General features: G+C 44.6%; 1 protein-coding gene across 1 annotated transcript in view; it reads right to left on the bottom strand.

Moving 5' to 3' along the window:
- Positions 1-13,818, bottom strand: part of cep112 (centrosomal protein 112) — a 177,268-nt gene that overhangs the window by 87,986 nt on the left and 75,464 nt on the right. The window contains exons 18-19 of the mRNA XM_038986120.1: positions 9,305-9,440; positions 2,418-2,525 (exon numbers count right to left, since the gene is read on the bottom strand). Coding sequence (XP_038842048.1) covers positions 2,418-2,525; positions 9,305-9,440 — 244 coding nt within the window. The remainder of the gene's footprint in view (positions 1-2,417; positions 2,526-9,304; positions 9,441-13,818) is intronic.

Genomic DNA, 13,818 nt, shown 5'->3' with positions numbered 1-13,818 from the left:
GTGACGAGAAAGGGAGTGTGAGAACTGTCTTGCCTCAGCAGGGTGACGAGAAGGGGAGAGGGAGAACTGTCTGGCCTCAGCAGGGTGACGAGAAAGGGAGTGTGAAAACTGTCTTGCCTCAGCAGGGTGACGAGAAGGGGAGAGAGAAGAACTGTCTGGCCTCAGCAGGGTGACGAGAAGGGAAGAGGGAGAACTCTCTGGCCTCAGCAGGGTGACGAGAAAGGGAGTGTGAGAACTGTCTTGCCTCAGCAGGGTGACCAGAAGGGGAGAGGGAGAACTGTCTTGCCTCAGCAGGGTGACCAGAAGGGGAGAGGGAGAACTCGATTCTTCACAGTGGGGAGTGTAGAAGTGTGCCCTGTGTGTGTGTACGTGTCAGCGTTTCTGTGTCTATGAGAGTTTCGGTGTGTCGATGCGTTTCCTAGACCTAGACTTTGTCTCATTTGTTGTCACCAAATATCTGAGGAGCAGGACAGATTAGGGGTTTCCGTGCGGTCCAGGGGTTACGACACCATCTATAACAGCCTCATGACCTCCCTACGTCAGTTCAACGTCAAGGAGCAGGGCTGTGAAGGGCCGGCGTGACGTCCTAATGACCTGGAGGTCAGAGGGAAACAACTGCTCTATACATGGAGCCTCTTTTAAAACGCTCACTGATGTGACCTCAGTGGAATGTCCCTTTGTGATTGGCTCAATGGGCAAACGTGACCTGGTGACCCCGAGACACCAATCTCACTACAAGGGAACATGCAATTGCAAAATACACAGACAGACACGAGACTCTTTCTATACGCTCCGTATCTCTCTCCGCTCTTCTGCTCTCTTTATCTCTGAGGTGGACGTCACCGATGAGTGACACCAAATGTGGCATTAGCACAGAGGGCTGATGTAGTGGGACATGTTTCTCTCGCTTTATCGCTGAAGTAAATGACGCCAAATGCTTATAGTATGAAATAGATCCGTAACGATGTGATTGTCAACTGTGTCCCTGCCTTTCTTTCATTTCCTTCCCTTGGTTAGTGTTGATTATCTTCACTTAAATATTGTCAGAACTCTGCTAATTGTCTTTGACACCTTCTGTCACACACTGTTCTCCATTTAAAAGGGATTATGATATTTACATACCGGTAAACATTTTCAGATTCAGCAACACTGACACACAAACAAAGGAATATTACAACTAGGATAAAAACCTGCTTTTTGACGACAAACACAAACTATTTAATGGTAGGACTGAAACGCAACTGTCACTACAACAATGAGTCCTGTGAAAACACTTTCAGATCTTCAATTGAGCTCCACTTCTGCTCCTCACTTTAACTCCAATTTAATGGGCATTTTATGTGGATTTTAAATAAATAAAAGGAGAATTCACGATACGATTATATTCAAACTTCAATAACCCCTGTATCGAGAGATTATTAGGAAAAGCGCAACCTCAAACCGACGATTCCACCACGGACCAAATCGGAAACGGAAAACCATTACTCTATTCGCCACCAAAACATTGCTCTCATATCCTCCACTCCAAAACATCCTGAGCGATTGCCACGCACCACTAGTCTGTCTGCGTGTGGGGAATGAGAGTTGGGATGGTTATTAGGCGGGAGGTGGAGAGATAGATGTGTTTTTTTAAAGGGCTCGGGAAATCAATCATGTCTTTGACACGCACTGTAATCACAGATGATACCCTAGTTAGTGACTGGATACAGTGAGAATGAGTGGACTCTCTAGTGTCACAGATATGAGGTTGGCTCACAACAATACCGAATATTACTCATTGGACAACGTAGCCGACACAAAGGTGATATTAAAAACATCTGTTTTTACACCAGTTAAAACCCAGGCTACATATACAGTATGCTCTGTAAACATGTAATGGTCTCTCTGTGTCTAGTCGTTTCAACCGATGACACCCCTTGGCATGGTAGGTAACTTCGCAGCTCCAAAGAGGCTAAACTGAACAGCGATTAAGGGGAATGGTGTCTCCAATTCTTCATACAATCCCATCATTTCCACCAGATAATGGACATTCTAGTGGGTTAATTGAATTTCCTCCTCATAAAAGTAGACGTTATATCAGTGAGTTAGATTTCAATAGAAAAGGAAAAGGGTTTGGAGATTTCTAATCAGAGGAAACTGATGGGGCTGGATGATAAACTGACGGTATGAGCCGAACACAGATTGAATCAGAGTTTTCCATTGGTGGTTTAATAGTTGATTAAGACCATAAATATCTGTTGAATATCATCTGTGTCTTTTGTGATGAGGCTCATGTAGAGGATGATGTCAGAATGTCCCCATATTCAAATACACTGTATTAATCCCAAAATGATAGGAAATGCTTAAAGTTTAAACTAGACATTTTTGGGCAAAAACATAACAGTATCAAGTCTCCCTTTCTCCTCTCTCCCACTGACCTGCTGTTCGTATTTCTGTTTGAGCTCCTCCACTTGGTAGGAGAACTCCTCGGCCTGTTTCTCTCTTAGGGACTTGGAGCGGGTCAGATCCTCCTCCACCTTATCCATCTACAGAAGGAGGGAGAGAAAGATCACTCTGTGATTCTCAATGACAATAGCAACATATGTTACATGCACAGAGAGAGCGAGAGAAATGTATGGAGAAATGAATAAGAGGTTCCTCTGTGACATCCTGGCACAGACAACTGTCCATTTACATAGAAAAGGAGAGATGGGATCTTTCCCAATGACTTATCTATAGACAGGTGAGAGAATGGCACTATGGCAATATGTTGTGATTAATCCTCTTATTATGCGAAAACATCCTTTGAACTGCAGCGACAGTTTCTGTTCCGCATGGTGCTGTGTGTCGTTATATGATACACTCACAATAGGGGAGACAATTTTCTTTAAACGGCATCCAGCGGAGTGCAAGCTTTTAACATGAGCAGTAATCCATTTAGACATATCCCTATCGATACAGTTTAACACTCACAGAAAGAGAGAGAGAGAGAGCGAGCGAGCAAGACAGAGAGAAAGACAGAGAGAATGAGAGACAATGCGAGAATGAGAGAGACAGAGGAGACAGAGGAGAGACAGAGGAGAGACAGAGAGAGATAGAGAGATAAAATGAGAGAATGAGAGAGACAGAGGACAGAGGACAGACTTAAGATGCTTTCATATATTCTTAAAGATAGGGCGAAATGGAGATAGAAAGATATGTAGAAAGATGGATGAGAGAAAAAGAGAGGGGGGGATGCAGAGAAGATTGATGCTCTCTCATGACTTTGATGTGAGACGAGGATAGAGAGAGATGGAAGATCGGGATTCCAGGGGATCGCTGGGGAGAGGAGGAGGAGAGTAAAAGGAAGGATAAGGATAGGGGGAAGAGGAGGAGTGTGACTGTCCATGGTGCTATCAGTTAGGCCCACTGTATGTCTATTCTATGATATTCACACCCACACCATGTCAATAAGTTCCATGTTAAAGGCCAACAGTAACATACTAATTAGCGCAGAACATGTCCACTGTTCACAATGTAACACGTGCTCTGTCAATGAAGCCCACACACACTCTGCCCAGAAGTGCTCACTCTCTGTAGTTCTCTCTCACATAGTTTACAGCTAAGTCTGCATTGATTAGTTATCTCTCAATAATCCACAGCCCACATTCCGCCAAGTGTTTAACAGCAGCCCAGTGAAATAGACTAATTACTCCATCACTCCACTGTTTAGAGACGCGTCCTCTGTGACGGCATCTAACATCAATACCACCAGGCCCACACAGGGTGAAAGCAGACACCCACCGGGTGAAAGCACACACCCACCGGGTGAAAGCACACACCCACAGGGTGAAAGCACACACCCACAGGGTGAAAGCACACACACACACACACACACACACACACACACACACACACACACACACACACACACACACACACACACACACACACACACACACACACACACACACACACACACACACACACACACACACACTATAACACAACTGGTCAAAGTCAAGGGCTTTAGTGATAGAACTGAACACTGCAGGATTGTTAACTCAGGCCACTTTAAATTGTTAATTAAAACGATAAGAAATTTGCTGTAAAAAATCAGAGTGGGATTTCAATTTATTGGAACATAGAATCATTCTTTGGTTTTCTCATATTTTGCCACCTAGCACTCTGTGAAGATAATATAGCTGATCACAAATAGAGGGCCTTAAAAGGAACATGTTTAAACCAGCTGTGAGAGAGCGAGCATGAGAGAGAGGGAAAGAGAGAGAGAGAGCATGGACGAGAGAGAGGAAGAAAGAGAGAGAGAGCATGGACGAGAGAGGAAGAAAGAGAGAGAAAGAGAATGAGAGACAGAGGAATCTGTGTGCAGCCAGCATGGCGCCCCTATGCATCTGTGGCCAGGCTGTCTTCCTAACTCAGAGAAGTGTGTGTGTGTGTGTGTGAGAGAGAGAGACGGGCCTGCAGTCATCGGCATTGTCTTGGTTTGATCACTGTCTGTCATCCAGCCTCCACTCTCTGTGTTGGCGAGATAGGAAAGAGAGGGGACAGGGGAAGTGTGTGAGAGGGCACGCTAGGGTCAGAGACGATGGAAGAGATGTGCATGTGTCTATGTGTATGTAAACTAAACTCCTGGTCTAAAGCTGACGACCAACACCAGTGTGCTGGAGGAGGTCAGAATAAACAGCATCACCACTACTGGTGGTTAGAGCGTTGGGCCAGTAACCGAAAGGTTGATGGATCCAATCCCAGAGCTGACAAGGTAAGAATCTGTCGTTCTGCCCCTGAACAAGGCACTGTTCCCAGGTAGGCCGTCATTGTAAATAAGAATTTGTTCTTAACTGACTTGCCTAGTTAAATAAAGGTTAAATAAAATAAAAATATTTATATTACAACCCCAACTCTAATTGGACAGGTCGTGTGATCCGGATGCCCAACTCACGCCTCCCGAAACAGATCTGGTACTTCCAGTTGAAGGAAATTCAGCGAGCGCCTGGCAGACAAAGGAAACACTACAAAGACAACATCAAAACAAACCTTCAGAAATTATACATCCCCTCCAACAACTGGAAGGACACTGCACTAAACAGACAACTGGAAGGACACTGCACTAAACAGACAACTGGAAGGACACTGCACTAAACAGACAACTGGAAGGACACTGCACTAAACAGACAACTGGAAGGACACTGCACTAAACAGACAACTGGAAGGGCACTGCACTAAACAGACAACTGGAAGGACACTGCACTAAACAGACAACTGGAAGGACACTGCACTAAACAGACAACTGGAAGGACACTGCACTAAACAGACAACTGGAAGGACACTGCACTAAACAGATAACTGGAAGGACACTGCACTAAACAGACAACTGGAAGGACACCGCACTAAATAGACAACTGGAAGGACACTGCACTAAACCTACACCTGGAAGGACACTTAACTAAACAGACAACTGGAAGGACACTGCACTAAACAGACAACTGGAAGGACACTGCACTAAACAGACAACTGGAAGGACACTGCACTAAACAGACAACTGGAAGGACACTGCACTAAACAGACAACTGGAAGGACACTGCACTAAACCTACACCTGGAAGGACACTGCACTAAACAGACAACTGGAAGGACAATGCAAAACGTCCCTTTTTCAGGACCCTGTCTTTCAAAGATAATTCGTAAAAATCCAAATAACTTAACATATCTTCATTGTAAAGGGTTTAAACACTGTTTCCCATGCTTGTTCAATGAACCATAAACAATTAATGAACATGGACCTGTGGAACGGTCGTTAAGACACTAACAGCTTACAGACGGTAGGCAATTAAGGTCACAGTTACAAAAACTTAGGACACTAAAGAGACCTTTCTACTGACTCTGAAAAACAACAAAAGAAAGATGCCCAGGGTCCCTGCTCATCTGCGTGAACATGCCTTAGGCATGCTGCTAGGAGAGGACTGCAGATGTGGCCAGGGCAATAAATTGCAATGTCCGTACTGTGAGATGCCTATGACAGCGCTACAGGGAGACAGGAAGGACAGCTGATCGTCCTCGCAGTGGCAGACCACGTGTAAAAAAACCTGCACAGGATCGGTATATCCGAACATCACACCTGCGGGACAGGTACAGGATGGCAACAACAACTGCCTGAGTTACACCAGGAACGCAAAATCCCTCCATCAGTGCTCAGACTGTCCGCAATAGGCTGAGAGAGGCTGGACTGAGGGCTTGTAGGCCTGTTGTAAGGCAGGTCCTCACCAGACATCACCGGCAACAATGTTGCCTATGGGCACAAACCCACCGTCGCTGGACCAGACAGGACTGGCAAAAAGTGCTCTTCACTGACGAGTCGCGGTTTTGTCTCACCAGGGGTAATGGTCGGATTCGCGTTTATCGTCGAAGGAATGAGCGTTACACCGAGGCCTTTACTCTGGAGCTGGATCAATTTGGAGGTGGAGGGTCCGTCATGGTCTGGGGCGGTGTGTCACAGCATCATCGGACTGAGCTTGCTGTCATTGCAGACAATCTCAACGCTGTGCGTTACAGGGAAGACATCCTCCTCCCTCATGTGGTACCCTTCCTCCTCCCTCATGTGGTACCCTTCCTGCAGGCTCATCCTGACATGACCCTCCAGCATGACAATGCCACCAACCATACTGCTCATTCTGTGCGTGATTTCCTGCAAGACAGGAATGTGTCAGCGAAGAGCCCGGATCTCAATCCCATTGAGCATGTCTGGGACCTGTTGGATCGGAGGGTGAGGGCTAGGGCCGTTCCCCCCAGAAATGTCCGGGAACTTGCAGGTGCCTTGGTGGAAGAGTGGGGTAACATCTCACAGCAAGAACTGACAAATCTGGTGCAGTCCATGAGGAGGAGACGCACTGCAGTACTTAATGCAGCTGGCGGCCACACCAGATACTGACTATTACTTTTGATTTTGACCCCCCCTTTGTTCAGGGACACATTATTCCATTTCTGTTAGTCACATGTCTGTGGAACTTGTTCAGTTTATGTTTCAGTTGTTGAATCTTGTTATGTTCATACAAATATTTACACATGTTAAGTTTGCTGAAAATAAACGCAGTTGACAGTGAGGACGTTTCTTTTTTTGCTGAGTTTAGGATTATCAGTATGTTACCTGTGGTTTCATGTAGTATTATCAGTATGTTACCTGTAGTTTCATGTAGTATTATCAGTAGGTTACCTGTAGTTTCATGTAGTATTATCAGTATGTCACCTGTAGTTTCATGTAGTATTATCAGTAGGTTACCTGTAGTTTCATGTAGTATTATCAGTATGTCACCTGTAGTTTCATGTAGTATTATCAGTAGGTTACCTGTAGTTTCATGTAGTATTATCAGCATGTTACCTGTGGTTTCATGTAGTATTATCAGTAGGTTACCTGTAGTTTCATGTAGTATTATCAGTATGTCACCTGTAGTTTCATGTAGTATTATCAGCATGTTACCTGTGGTTTCATGTAGTATTATCAGTATGTTACCTGTAGTTTCATGTAGTATTATCAGCATGTTACCTGTAGTTTCATGTAGTATTATCAGTATGTCACCTGTAGTTTCATGTAGTATTATCAGTATGTCACCTGTAGTTTCATGTAGTATTATCAGCATGTTACCTGTAGTTTCATGTAGTATTATCAGCATGTTACCTGTAGTTTCATGTAGTATTATCAGTATGTTACCTGTAGTTTCATGTAGTATTATCAGCATGTTACCTGTAGTTTCATGTAGTATTATCAGCATGTTACCTGTAGTTTCATGTAGTATTATCAGCATGTCACCTGTAGTTTCATGTAGTATTATCAGCATGTTACCTGTAGTTTCATGTAGTATTATCAGTATGTTACCTGTAGTTTCATGTAGTATTATCAGTAGGTTACCTGTAGTTTCATGTAGTATTATCAGCATGTTACCTGTAGTTTCATGTAGTATTATCAGTATGTCACCTGTAGTTTCATGTAGTATTATCAGTATGTCACCTGTAGTTTCATGTAGTATTATCAGCATGTTACCTGTAGTTTCATGTAGTATTATCAGCATGTTACCTGTAGTTTCATGTAGTATTATCAGCATGTTACCTGTAGTTTCATGTAGTATTATCAGCATGTTACCTGTAGTTTCATGTAGTATTATCAGTATGTCACCTGTAGTTTCATGTAGTATTATCATCATGTTACCTGTAGTTTCATGTAGTATTATCAGTATGTTACCTGTAGTTTCATGTAGTATGTCACCTGTAGTTTCATGTAGTATTATCAGTATGTCACCTGTAGTTTCATGTAGTATTATCATCATGTTACCTGTAGTTTCATGTAGTATTATCAGCATGTTTGTCACGTTCCTGACCTGTTTTCTGTTGTTTGGTATGTGTTTAATTGGTCAGGGCGTGAGTTTGGGTGGGTAGTCTATGTTATGTGTTTTCTATGTTGGGTTTATGGGTTGCCTGGTATGGCTCTCAATTAGAGGCAGGTGTTTGGCGTTTCCTCTGATTGAGAGTCATATTAAGGTAGGTTGTTCTCACTGTTTGTTTGTGGGTGATTGTCGCTGTGTCTGTGTTTATTGCACCACACGGTACTGTCTCGTCTCGTTCGTTCTTTCCTGTTCATGCGTGCTTCGTTATATGTAGTTTGCATGTTCAGGTCAGTCTACGTTGTTTGTTTGTTATTTTCTAAATATTCAAGTATAGTTCGTGTCAGTGTTCGTCATGTCTAATAAATTCATTATGGATTCAACACCCGCTGCGCCTTGGTCCGTTCATACACCACCAGACGAACGTTACAATGTTACCTGTGGTTTCATGTAGTATTATCAGTATGTCACCTGTAGTTTCATGTAGTATTATCAGTATGTTACCTGTAGTTTCATGTAGTATTATCAGTATGTTACCTGTAGTTTCATGTAGTATTATCATCATGTTACCTGTAGTTTCATGTAGTATTATCAGTATGTTACCTGTAGTTTCATGTAGTATGTTACCTGTAGTTTCATGTAGTATTATCAGCATGTTACCTGTAGTTTCATGTAGTATTATCAGCATGTTACCTGTAGTTTCATGTAGTATTATCAGCATGTTACCTGTAGTTTCATGTAGTATTATCAGTATGTTACCTGTAGTTTCATGTAGTATTATCAGTAGGTTACCTGTAGTTTCATGTAGTATTATCAGCATGTTACCTGTAGTTTCATGTAGTATTATCAGCATGTCACCTGTAGTTTCGTGTAGTATTATCAGCATGTTACCTGTGGTTTCATGTAGTATTATCAGTATGTTACCTGTAGTTTCATGTAGTATTATCGGTATGTTACCTGTAGTTTCATGTTAGCGTAGGTCTTCTCTGAGCTGATCTCTACTTGCTTCTTAAAGTGTTCCAGAGCATTCTCCGCCTGCTGGGTCTGCTGCCGCTGACACTCCCTCTCACGTCCCAGCTGCTCCTCCTTCTCCCTGAAACACATACACACATTAACACATACACAAGCAGACCACCATAGTCCCTGTGCCCAAGGAAGCGAATGTAACCTGCCTAAATGATTACCGCCCCGTGGCACTCACGTCAGTAGCCATGAAGTGCTTTGAAAGGCTGGTCATGGCTCACATCAACAGCATCCTCCCGGACACCCTAGACCCACTCCAATTCACATACCGCCCCAACAGTTCCACAGATGACGCAATCTCAATCACACTCCACACTGCCCTTTCTCACCTGGACAAAAGGAACACCTATGTGAGAATGCTATTCATTGACTACAGCTCAGCGTTCAACACGACAGTGCCCACGAAGCTCATCACTAAGCTAAGGACTCTAAAAACCTCCCTCTGCAACTGGATCCTGGACTTCCTGACGGGCCACCCCCAGGTTGGTAAGAGTAGGCAACAACACGTCTGCCAAGCTGATCTTTAACACTGGGGCCCCTCAGGGGTGTGTACCTAGTCCCCTCCTGTATTCCCTGATCACCCACGACTGCGTGGCCAAACACGACTCCAACACCATCATTAAGTTTGCTGACGACACAACAGTGGTAGGCCTGATCACCAACAACGATGAGACAGCCTATAGGGAGTTCAGAGAACTGGCAGGACAACAACCTCCCCCTCAATGTGAGCAAGACAAAGGAGCTGATCATGGATTACAGGAAAAGGCGGACCGAACAGGCCCCCATTAACATCGACTGCAGCCATCGACGGGGCTGCAGTGGAGCGGGTCGAGAGTTTCAAGTTCCTTGGTGTCCACATCACCAACAAACTATCATGGTCCAAACATACCAAGACAGTCGTGAAGAGGGCACGACAAAACCTTTTCCCCCTCAGGAGACTGAAAAGATTTGGCATGGGGTTCCCAGATTCTCAAAAGGTGCACCATCAAGAGCATCCTGACCGGTTGTATCACCGCCTGGTATGGCAACTGCTCTGCATCTGACCGTAAGGCACTACAGAGGGTTGTGCGAACGGCCCAATACATCACTGGGGCCAAGCTTCCTGCCATCCAGGACCTATATAATAGGCGGTGTCAGAGGAAAGCCCATAAAATTGTCAGAGACTCCAGTCACCCAAGTTATAGACTGTTTACTCTGCTACCGCACAGCAAGCAGTACTGGAGTTCCAAGTCTAGGACTAAAAGGCTCCTTAACAGCTTCTACCCCCCATAAGACTGCTGAACAATTCATAAAATCACCACCGGACAATTTACATGACCCCCCCACCCCACACACTTTGTACACTCACTGTTTGTTTGTTACCTATGCATAGTCACTTCTCCCCCACCTACATGTACAGATTACCTCAACTAGCCTGTACCCCCGCACACTGACTCGGTACCGGTGCCCCCTGTATATAGCCTCCACACTGACTCGGTACCGGTGCCCCCTGTATATAGCCTCCACACTGACTCGGTACCGGTGCCCCCTGTATATAGCCTCCACACTGACTCTGTACCGGTGCCCCCTGTATATATCCTCCACACTGACTGTCACGTTCCTGACCTGTTTTCTGTTGTTTTTGTATTTGTTTAGTATGGTCAGGGCGTGAGTTGGGGTGGGCAGTCTATGTTATTTGTTTCTTGTTTAGGTTCATGGTTAATTAGCCTTATATGGTTCTCAATCAGGGGCAGGTGTTTGACGTTTCCTCTGATTGAGAACCATATGAAGGTAGGCTGTTCTCACTGTTTGTTTGTGGGTGATTGTCTTCCGTGTCAGTGTTTGTACCACACGGGACTGTTTCGTTTGTCTAGTCTGTTCCTGTTCGTGCGTACTTCGTTTTATGTAAGTTCTCATGTTCAGGTCGGTCTACGTCGTTTTTGTTATTTTGTAATTTATTCAAGTGTACTTCGTGTTTCGTCTTGTCTAATAAATTCATCATGTATTCATCACCCGCTGCATTTTGGTCCGATCCTTGCTCCTCCTCGTCCGAGGAGGAGAACGACTTAGACGCCCGTTACACTGACTCTGTACCGGTGCCCCCTGTATATAGCCTCGTTATATATATTCTTATTGTGTTACTTTTTATTTTAGTCTACTTGGTAAATATTTTCTTCTTCTTGAACTGCACTGTTGGTTAAGGGCTTGTAAGTAATCATTTCACGGTAAAGTCTACACTTGTTGTATTCGGCGCATGTGACAAATAATTTGATTTGATACATTAATACACACACACACACACACACACACACACACACACACACACACACACACACACACACACACACACACACACACACACACACACACACACACACACACTTGAACACCCACAAACATACATTAACACACACAAACATACATTAACACACACAAACATACATTAACACACACACACACTAATACATACACACACACACACTAATACATACACACACATTAATACATACACACACACACGAATGATAAAAGACAAAGTGATACATAAACATAAAAGGAGTTTGTATTTTCTCTGTAATATGATTGATTTTGTCCACCGTAAAACCCTCTGCTGTCCATCACTTCTCAGTTCAAACCTTTAATGGTTGTGTAGCAGAAGTGATAGCTCAGTACACAAGGGCTTTGTGTGTGTGTGTCAACAATATAGGGAGTCCCAGCATAAAGAGCTGTCAGAGCAGAGACAGTCTTCAAGTCAGGATCACACTGAATGATACACCGCAGCTGTCAAACCTGCCTTCAGAACATGTCTAGTGTGTGTGTGTGTGTGTGTGTGTGTGTGTGTGTGTGTGTGTGTGTGTGTGTGTGTGTGTGTGTGTGTGTGTGTGTGTGTGTGTTGGAATGGATGGACGTGAGGGAAGAAGATTCCCTTTGGCCAGGAGACAGACAGACACAATAAACCCAGACTAAGTAAAACACAGACTGAAGTATCAGACAAGAAACAACACTGACAAGTCAAACAGGAGTGACAAACACAGCCCTTTACACTCCTGAACTTTATACATTAAATACACATAGAATGAAACATTTCATTTCAGGACAGAATAATACTCTGACCATCTGGGTCCTGGTCTAAAGTAGTGCAGTGTGTAGGGAACAGGGTGCCATTGGTCTAAAGTAGTGCAGTGTGTAGGGAACAGGGTGCCATTGGTCTAAAATAGTGCAGTGTGTAGGGAACAGGGTGCCATTGGTCTAAAGTAGTGCAGTGTGTAGGGAACAGGGTGCCATTGGTCTAAAGTAGTGCAGTGTGTAGGGAACAGGGTGCCATTGGTCTAAAGTAGTGCAGTGTGTAGGGAACAGGGTGCCATTGGTCTAAAGTAGTGCAGTGTGTAGGGAACAGGGTGCCATTGGTCTAAAGTAGTGCAGTGTGTAGGGAACAGGGTGCCATTGGTCTAAAGTAGTGCAGTGTGTAGGGAACAGGGTGCCATTGGTCTAAAGTAGTGCAGTGTGTAGGGAACAGGGTGCCATTGGTAGAAAGTAGTGCAGTGTGTAGGGAACAGGGTGCCATTGGTCTAAAGTAGTGCAGTGTGTAGGGAACAGGGTGCCATTGGTCTAAAGTAGTGCAGTGTGTAGGGAACAGGGTGCCATTGGTCTAAAGTAGTGCAGTGTGTAGGGAACAGGGTGCCATTGGTCTAAAGTAGTGCAGTGTGTAGGGAACAGGGTGCCATTGGTCTAAAGTAGTGCAGTGTGTAGGGAACAGGGTGCCATTGGTCTAAAGTAGTGCAGTGTGTAGGGAACAGGGTGCCATTGGTCTAAAGTAGTGCAGTGTGTAGGGAACAGGGTGCCATTGGTCTAAAGTAGTGCAGTGTGTAGGGAACAGGGTGCCATTGGTCTAAAGTAGTGCAGTGTGTAGGGAACAGGGTGCCATTGGTCTAAAGTAGTGCAGTGTGTAGGGAACAGGGTGCCATTGGTCTAAAGTAGTGCAGTGTGTAGGGAACAGGGTGCCATTGGTAGAAAGTAGTGCAGTGTGTAGGGAACAGGGTGCCATTGGTCTAAAGTATTGCAGTGGGTAGGGAACAGGGTGCCATTGGTCTAAAGTAGTGCAGTGTGTAGGGAACAGGGTGCCATTGGTCTAAAGTAGTGCAGTGTGTAGGGAACAGGGTGCCATTGGTCTAAAGTAGTGCAGTGTGTAGGGAACAGGGTGCCATTGGTCTAAAGTAGTGCAGTGTGTAGGGAACAAGGTGCCATTGGTCTAAAGTAGTGCAGTGTGTAGGGAACAGGGTGCCATTGGTCTAAAGTAGTGCAGTGTGTAGGGAACAAGGTGCCATTAGTCTAAAGTAGTGCAGTGTGTAGGGAACAAGGTGCCATTGGTCTAAAGTAGTGCAGTGTGTAGGGAACAGGGTGCCATTGGTCTAAAGTAGTGCAGTGTGTAGGGAACAGGGTGCCATTGGTCTAAAGTAGTGCAGTGTGTA

This window comes from Salvelinus namaycush, chromosome 3 (genome assembly GCF_016432855.1).
Source record: "Salvelinus namaycush isolate Seneca chromosome 3, SaNama_1.0, whole genome shotgun sequence".
Lineage (NCBI taxonomy): Eukaryota > Metazoa > Chordata > Actinopteri > Salmoniformes > Salmonidae > Salvelinus > Salvelinus namaycush.
This window is presented reverse-complemented; position numbering and strand designations above follow the sequence as displayed.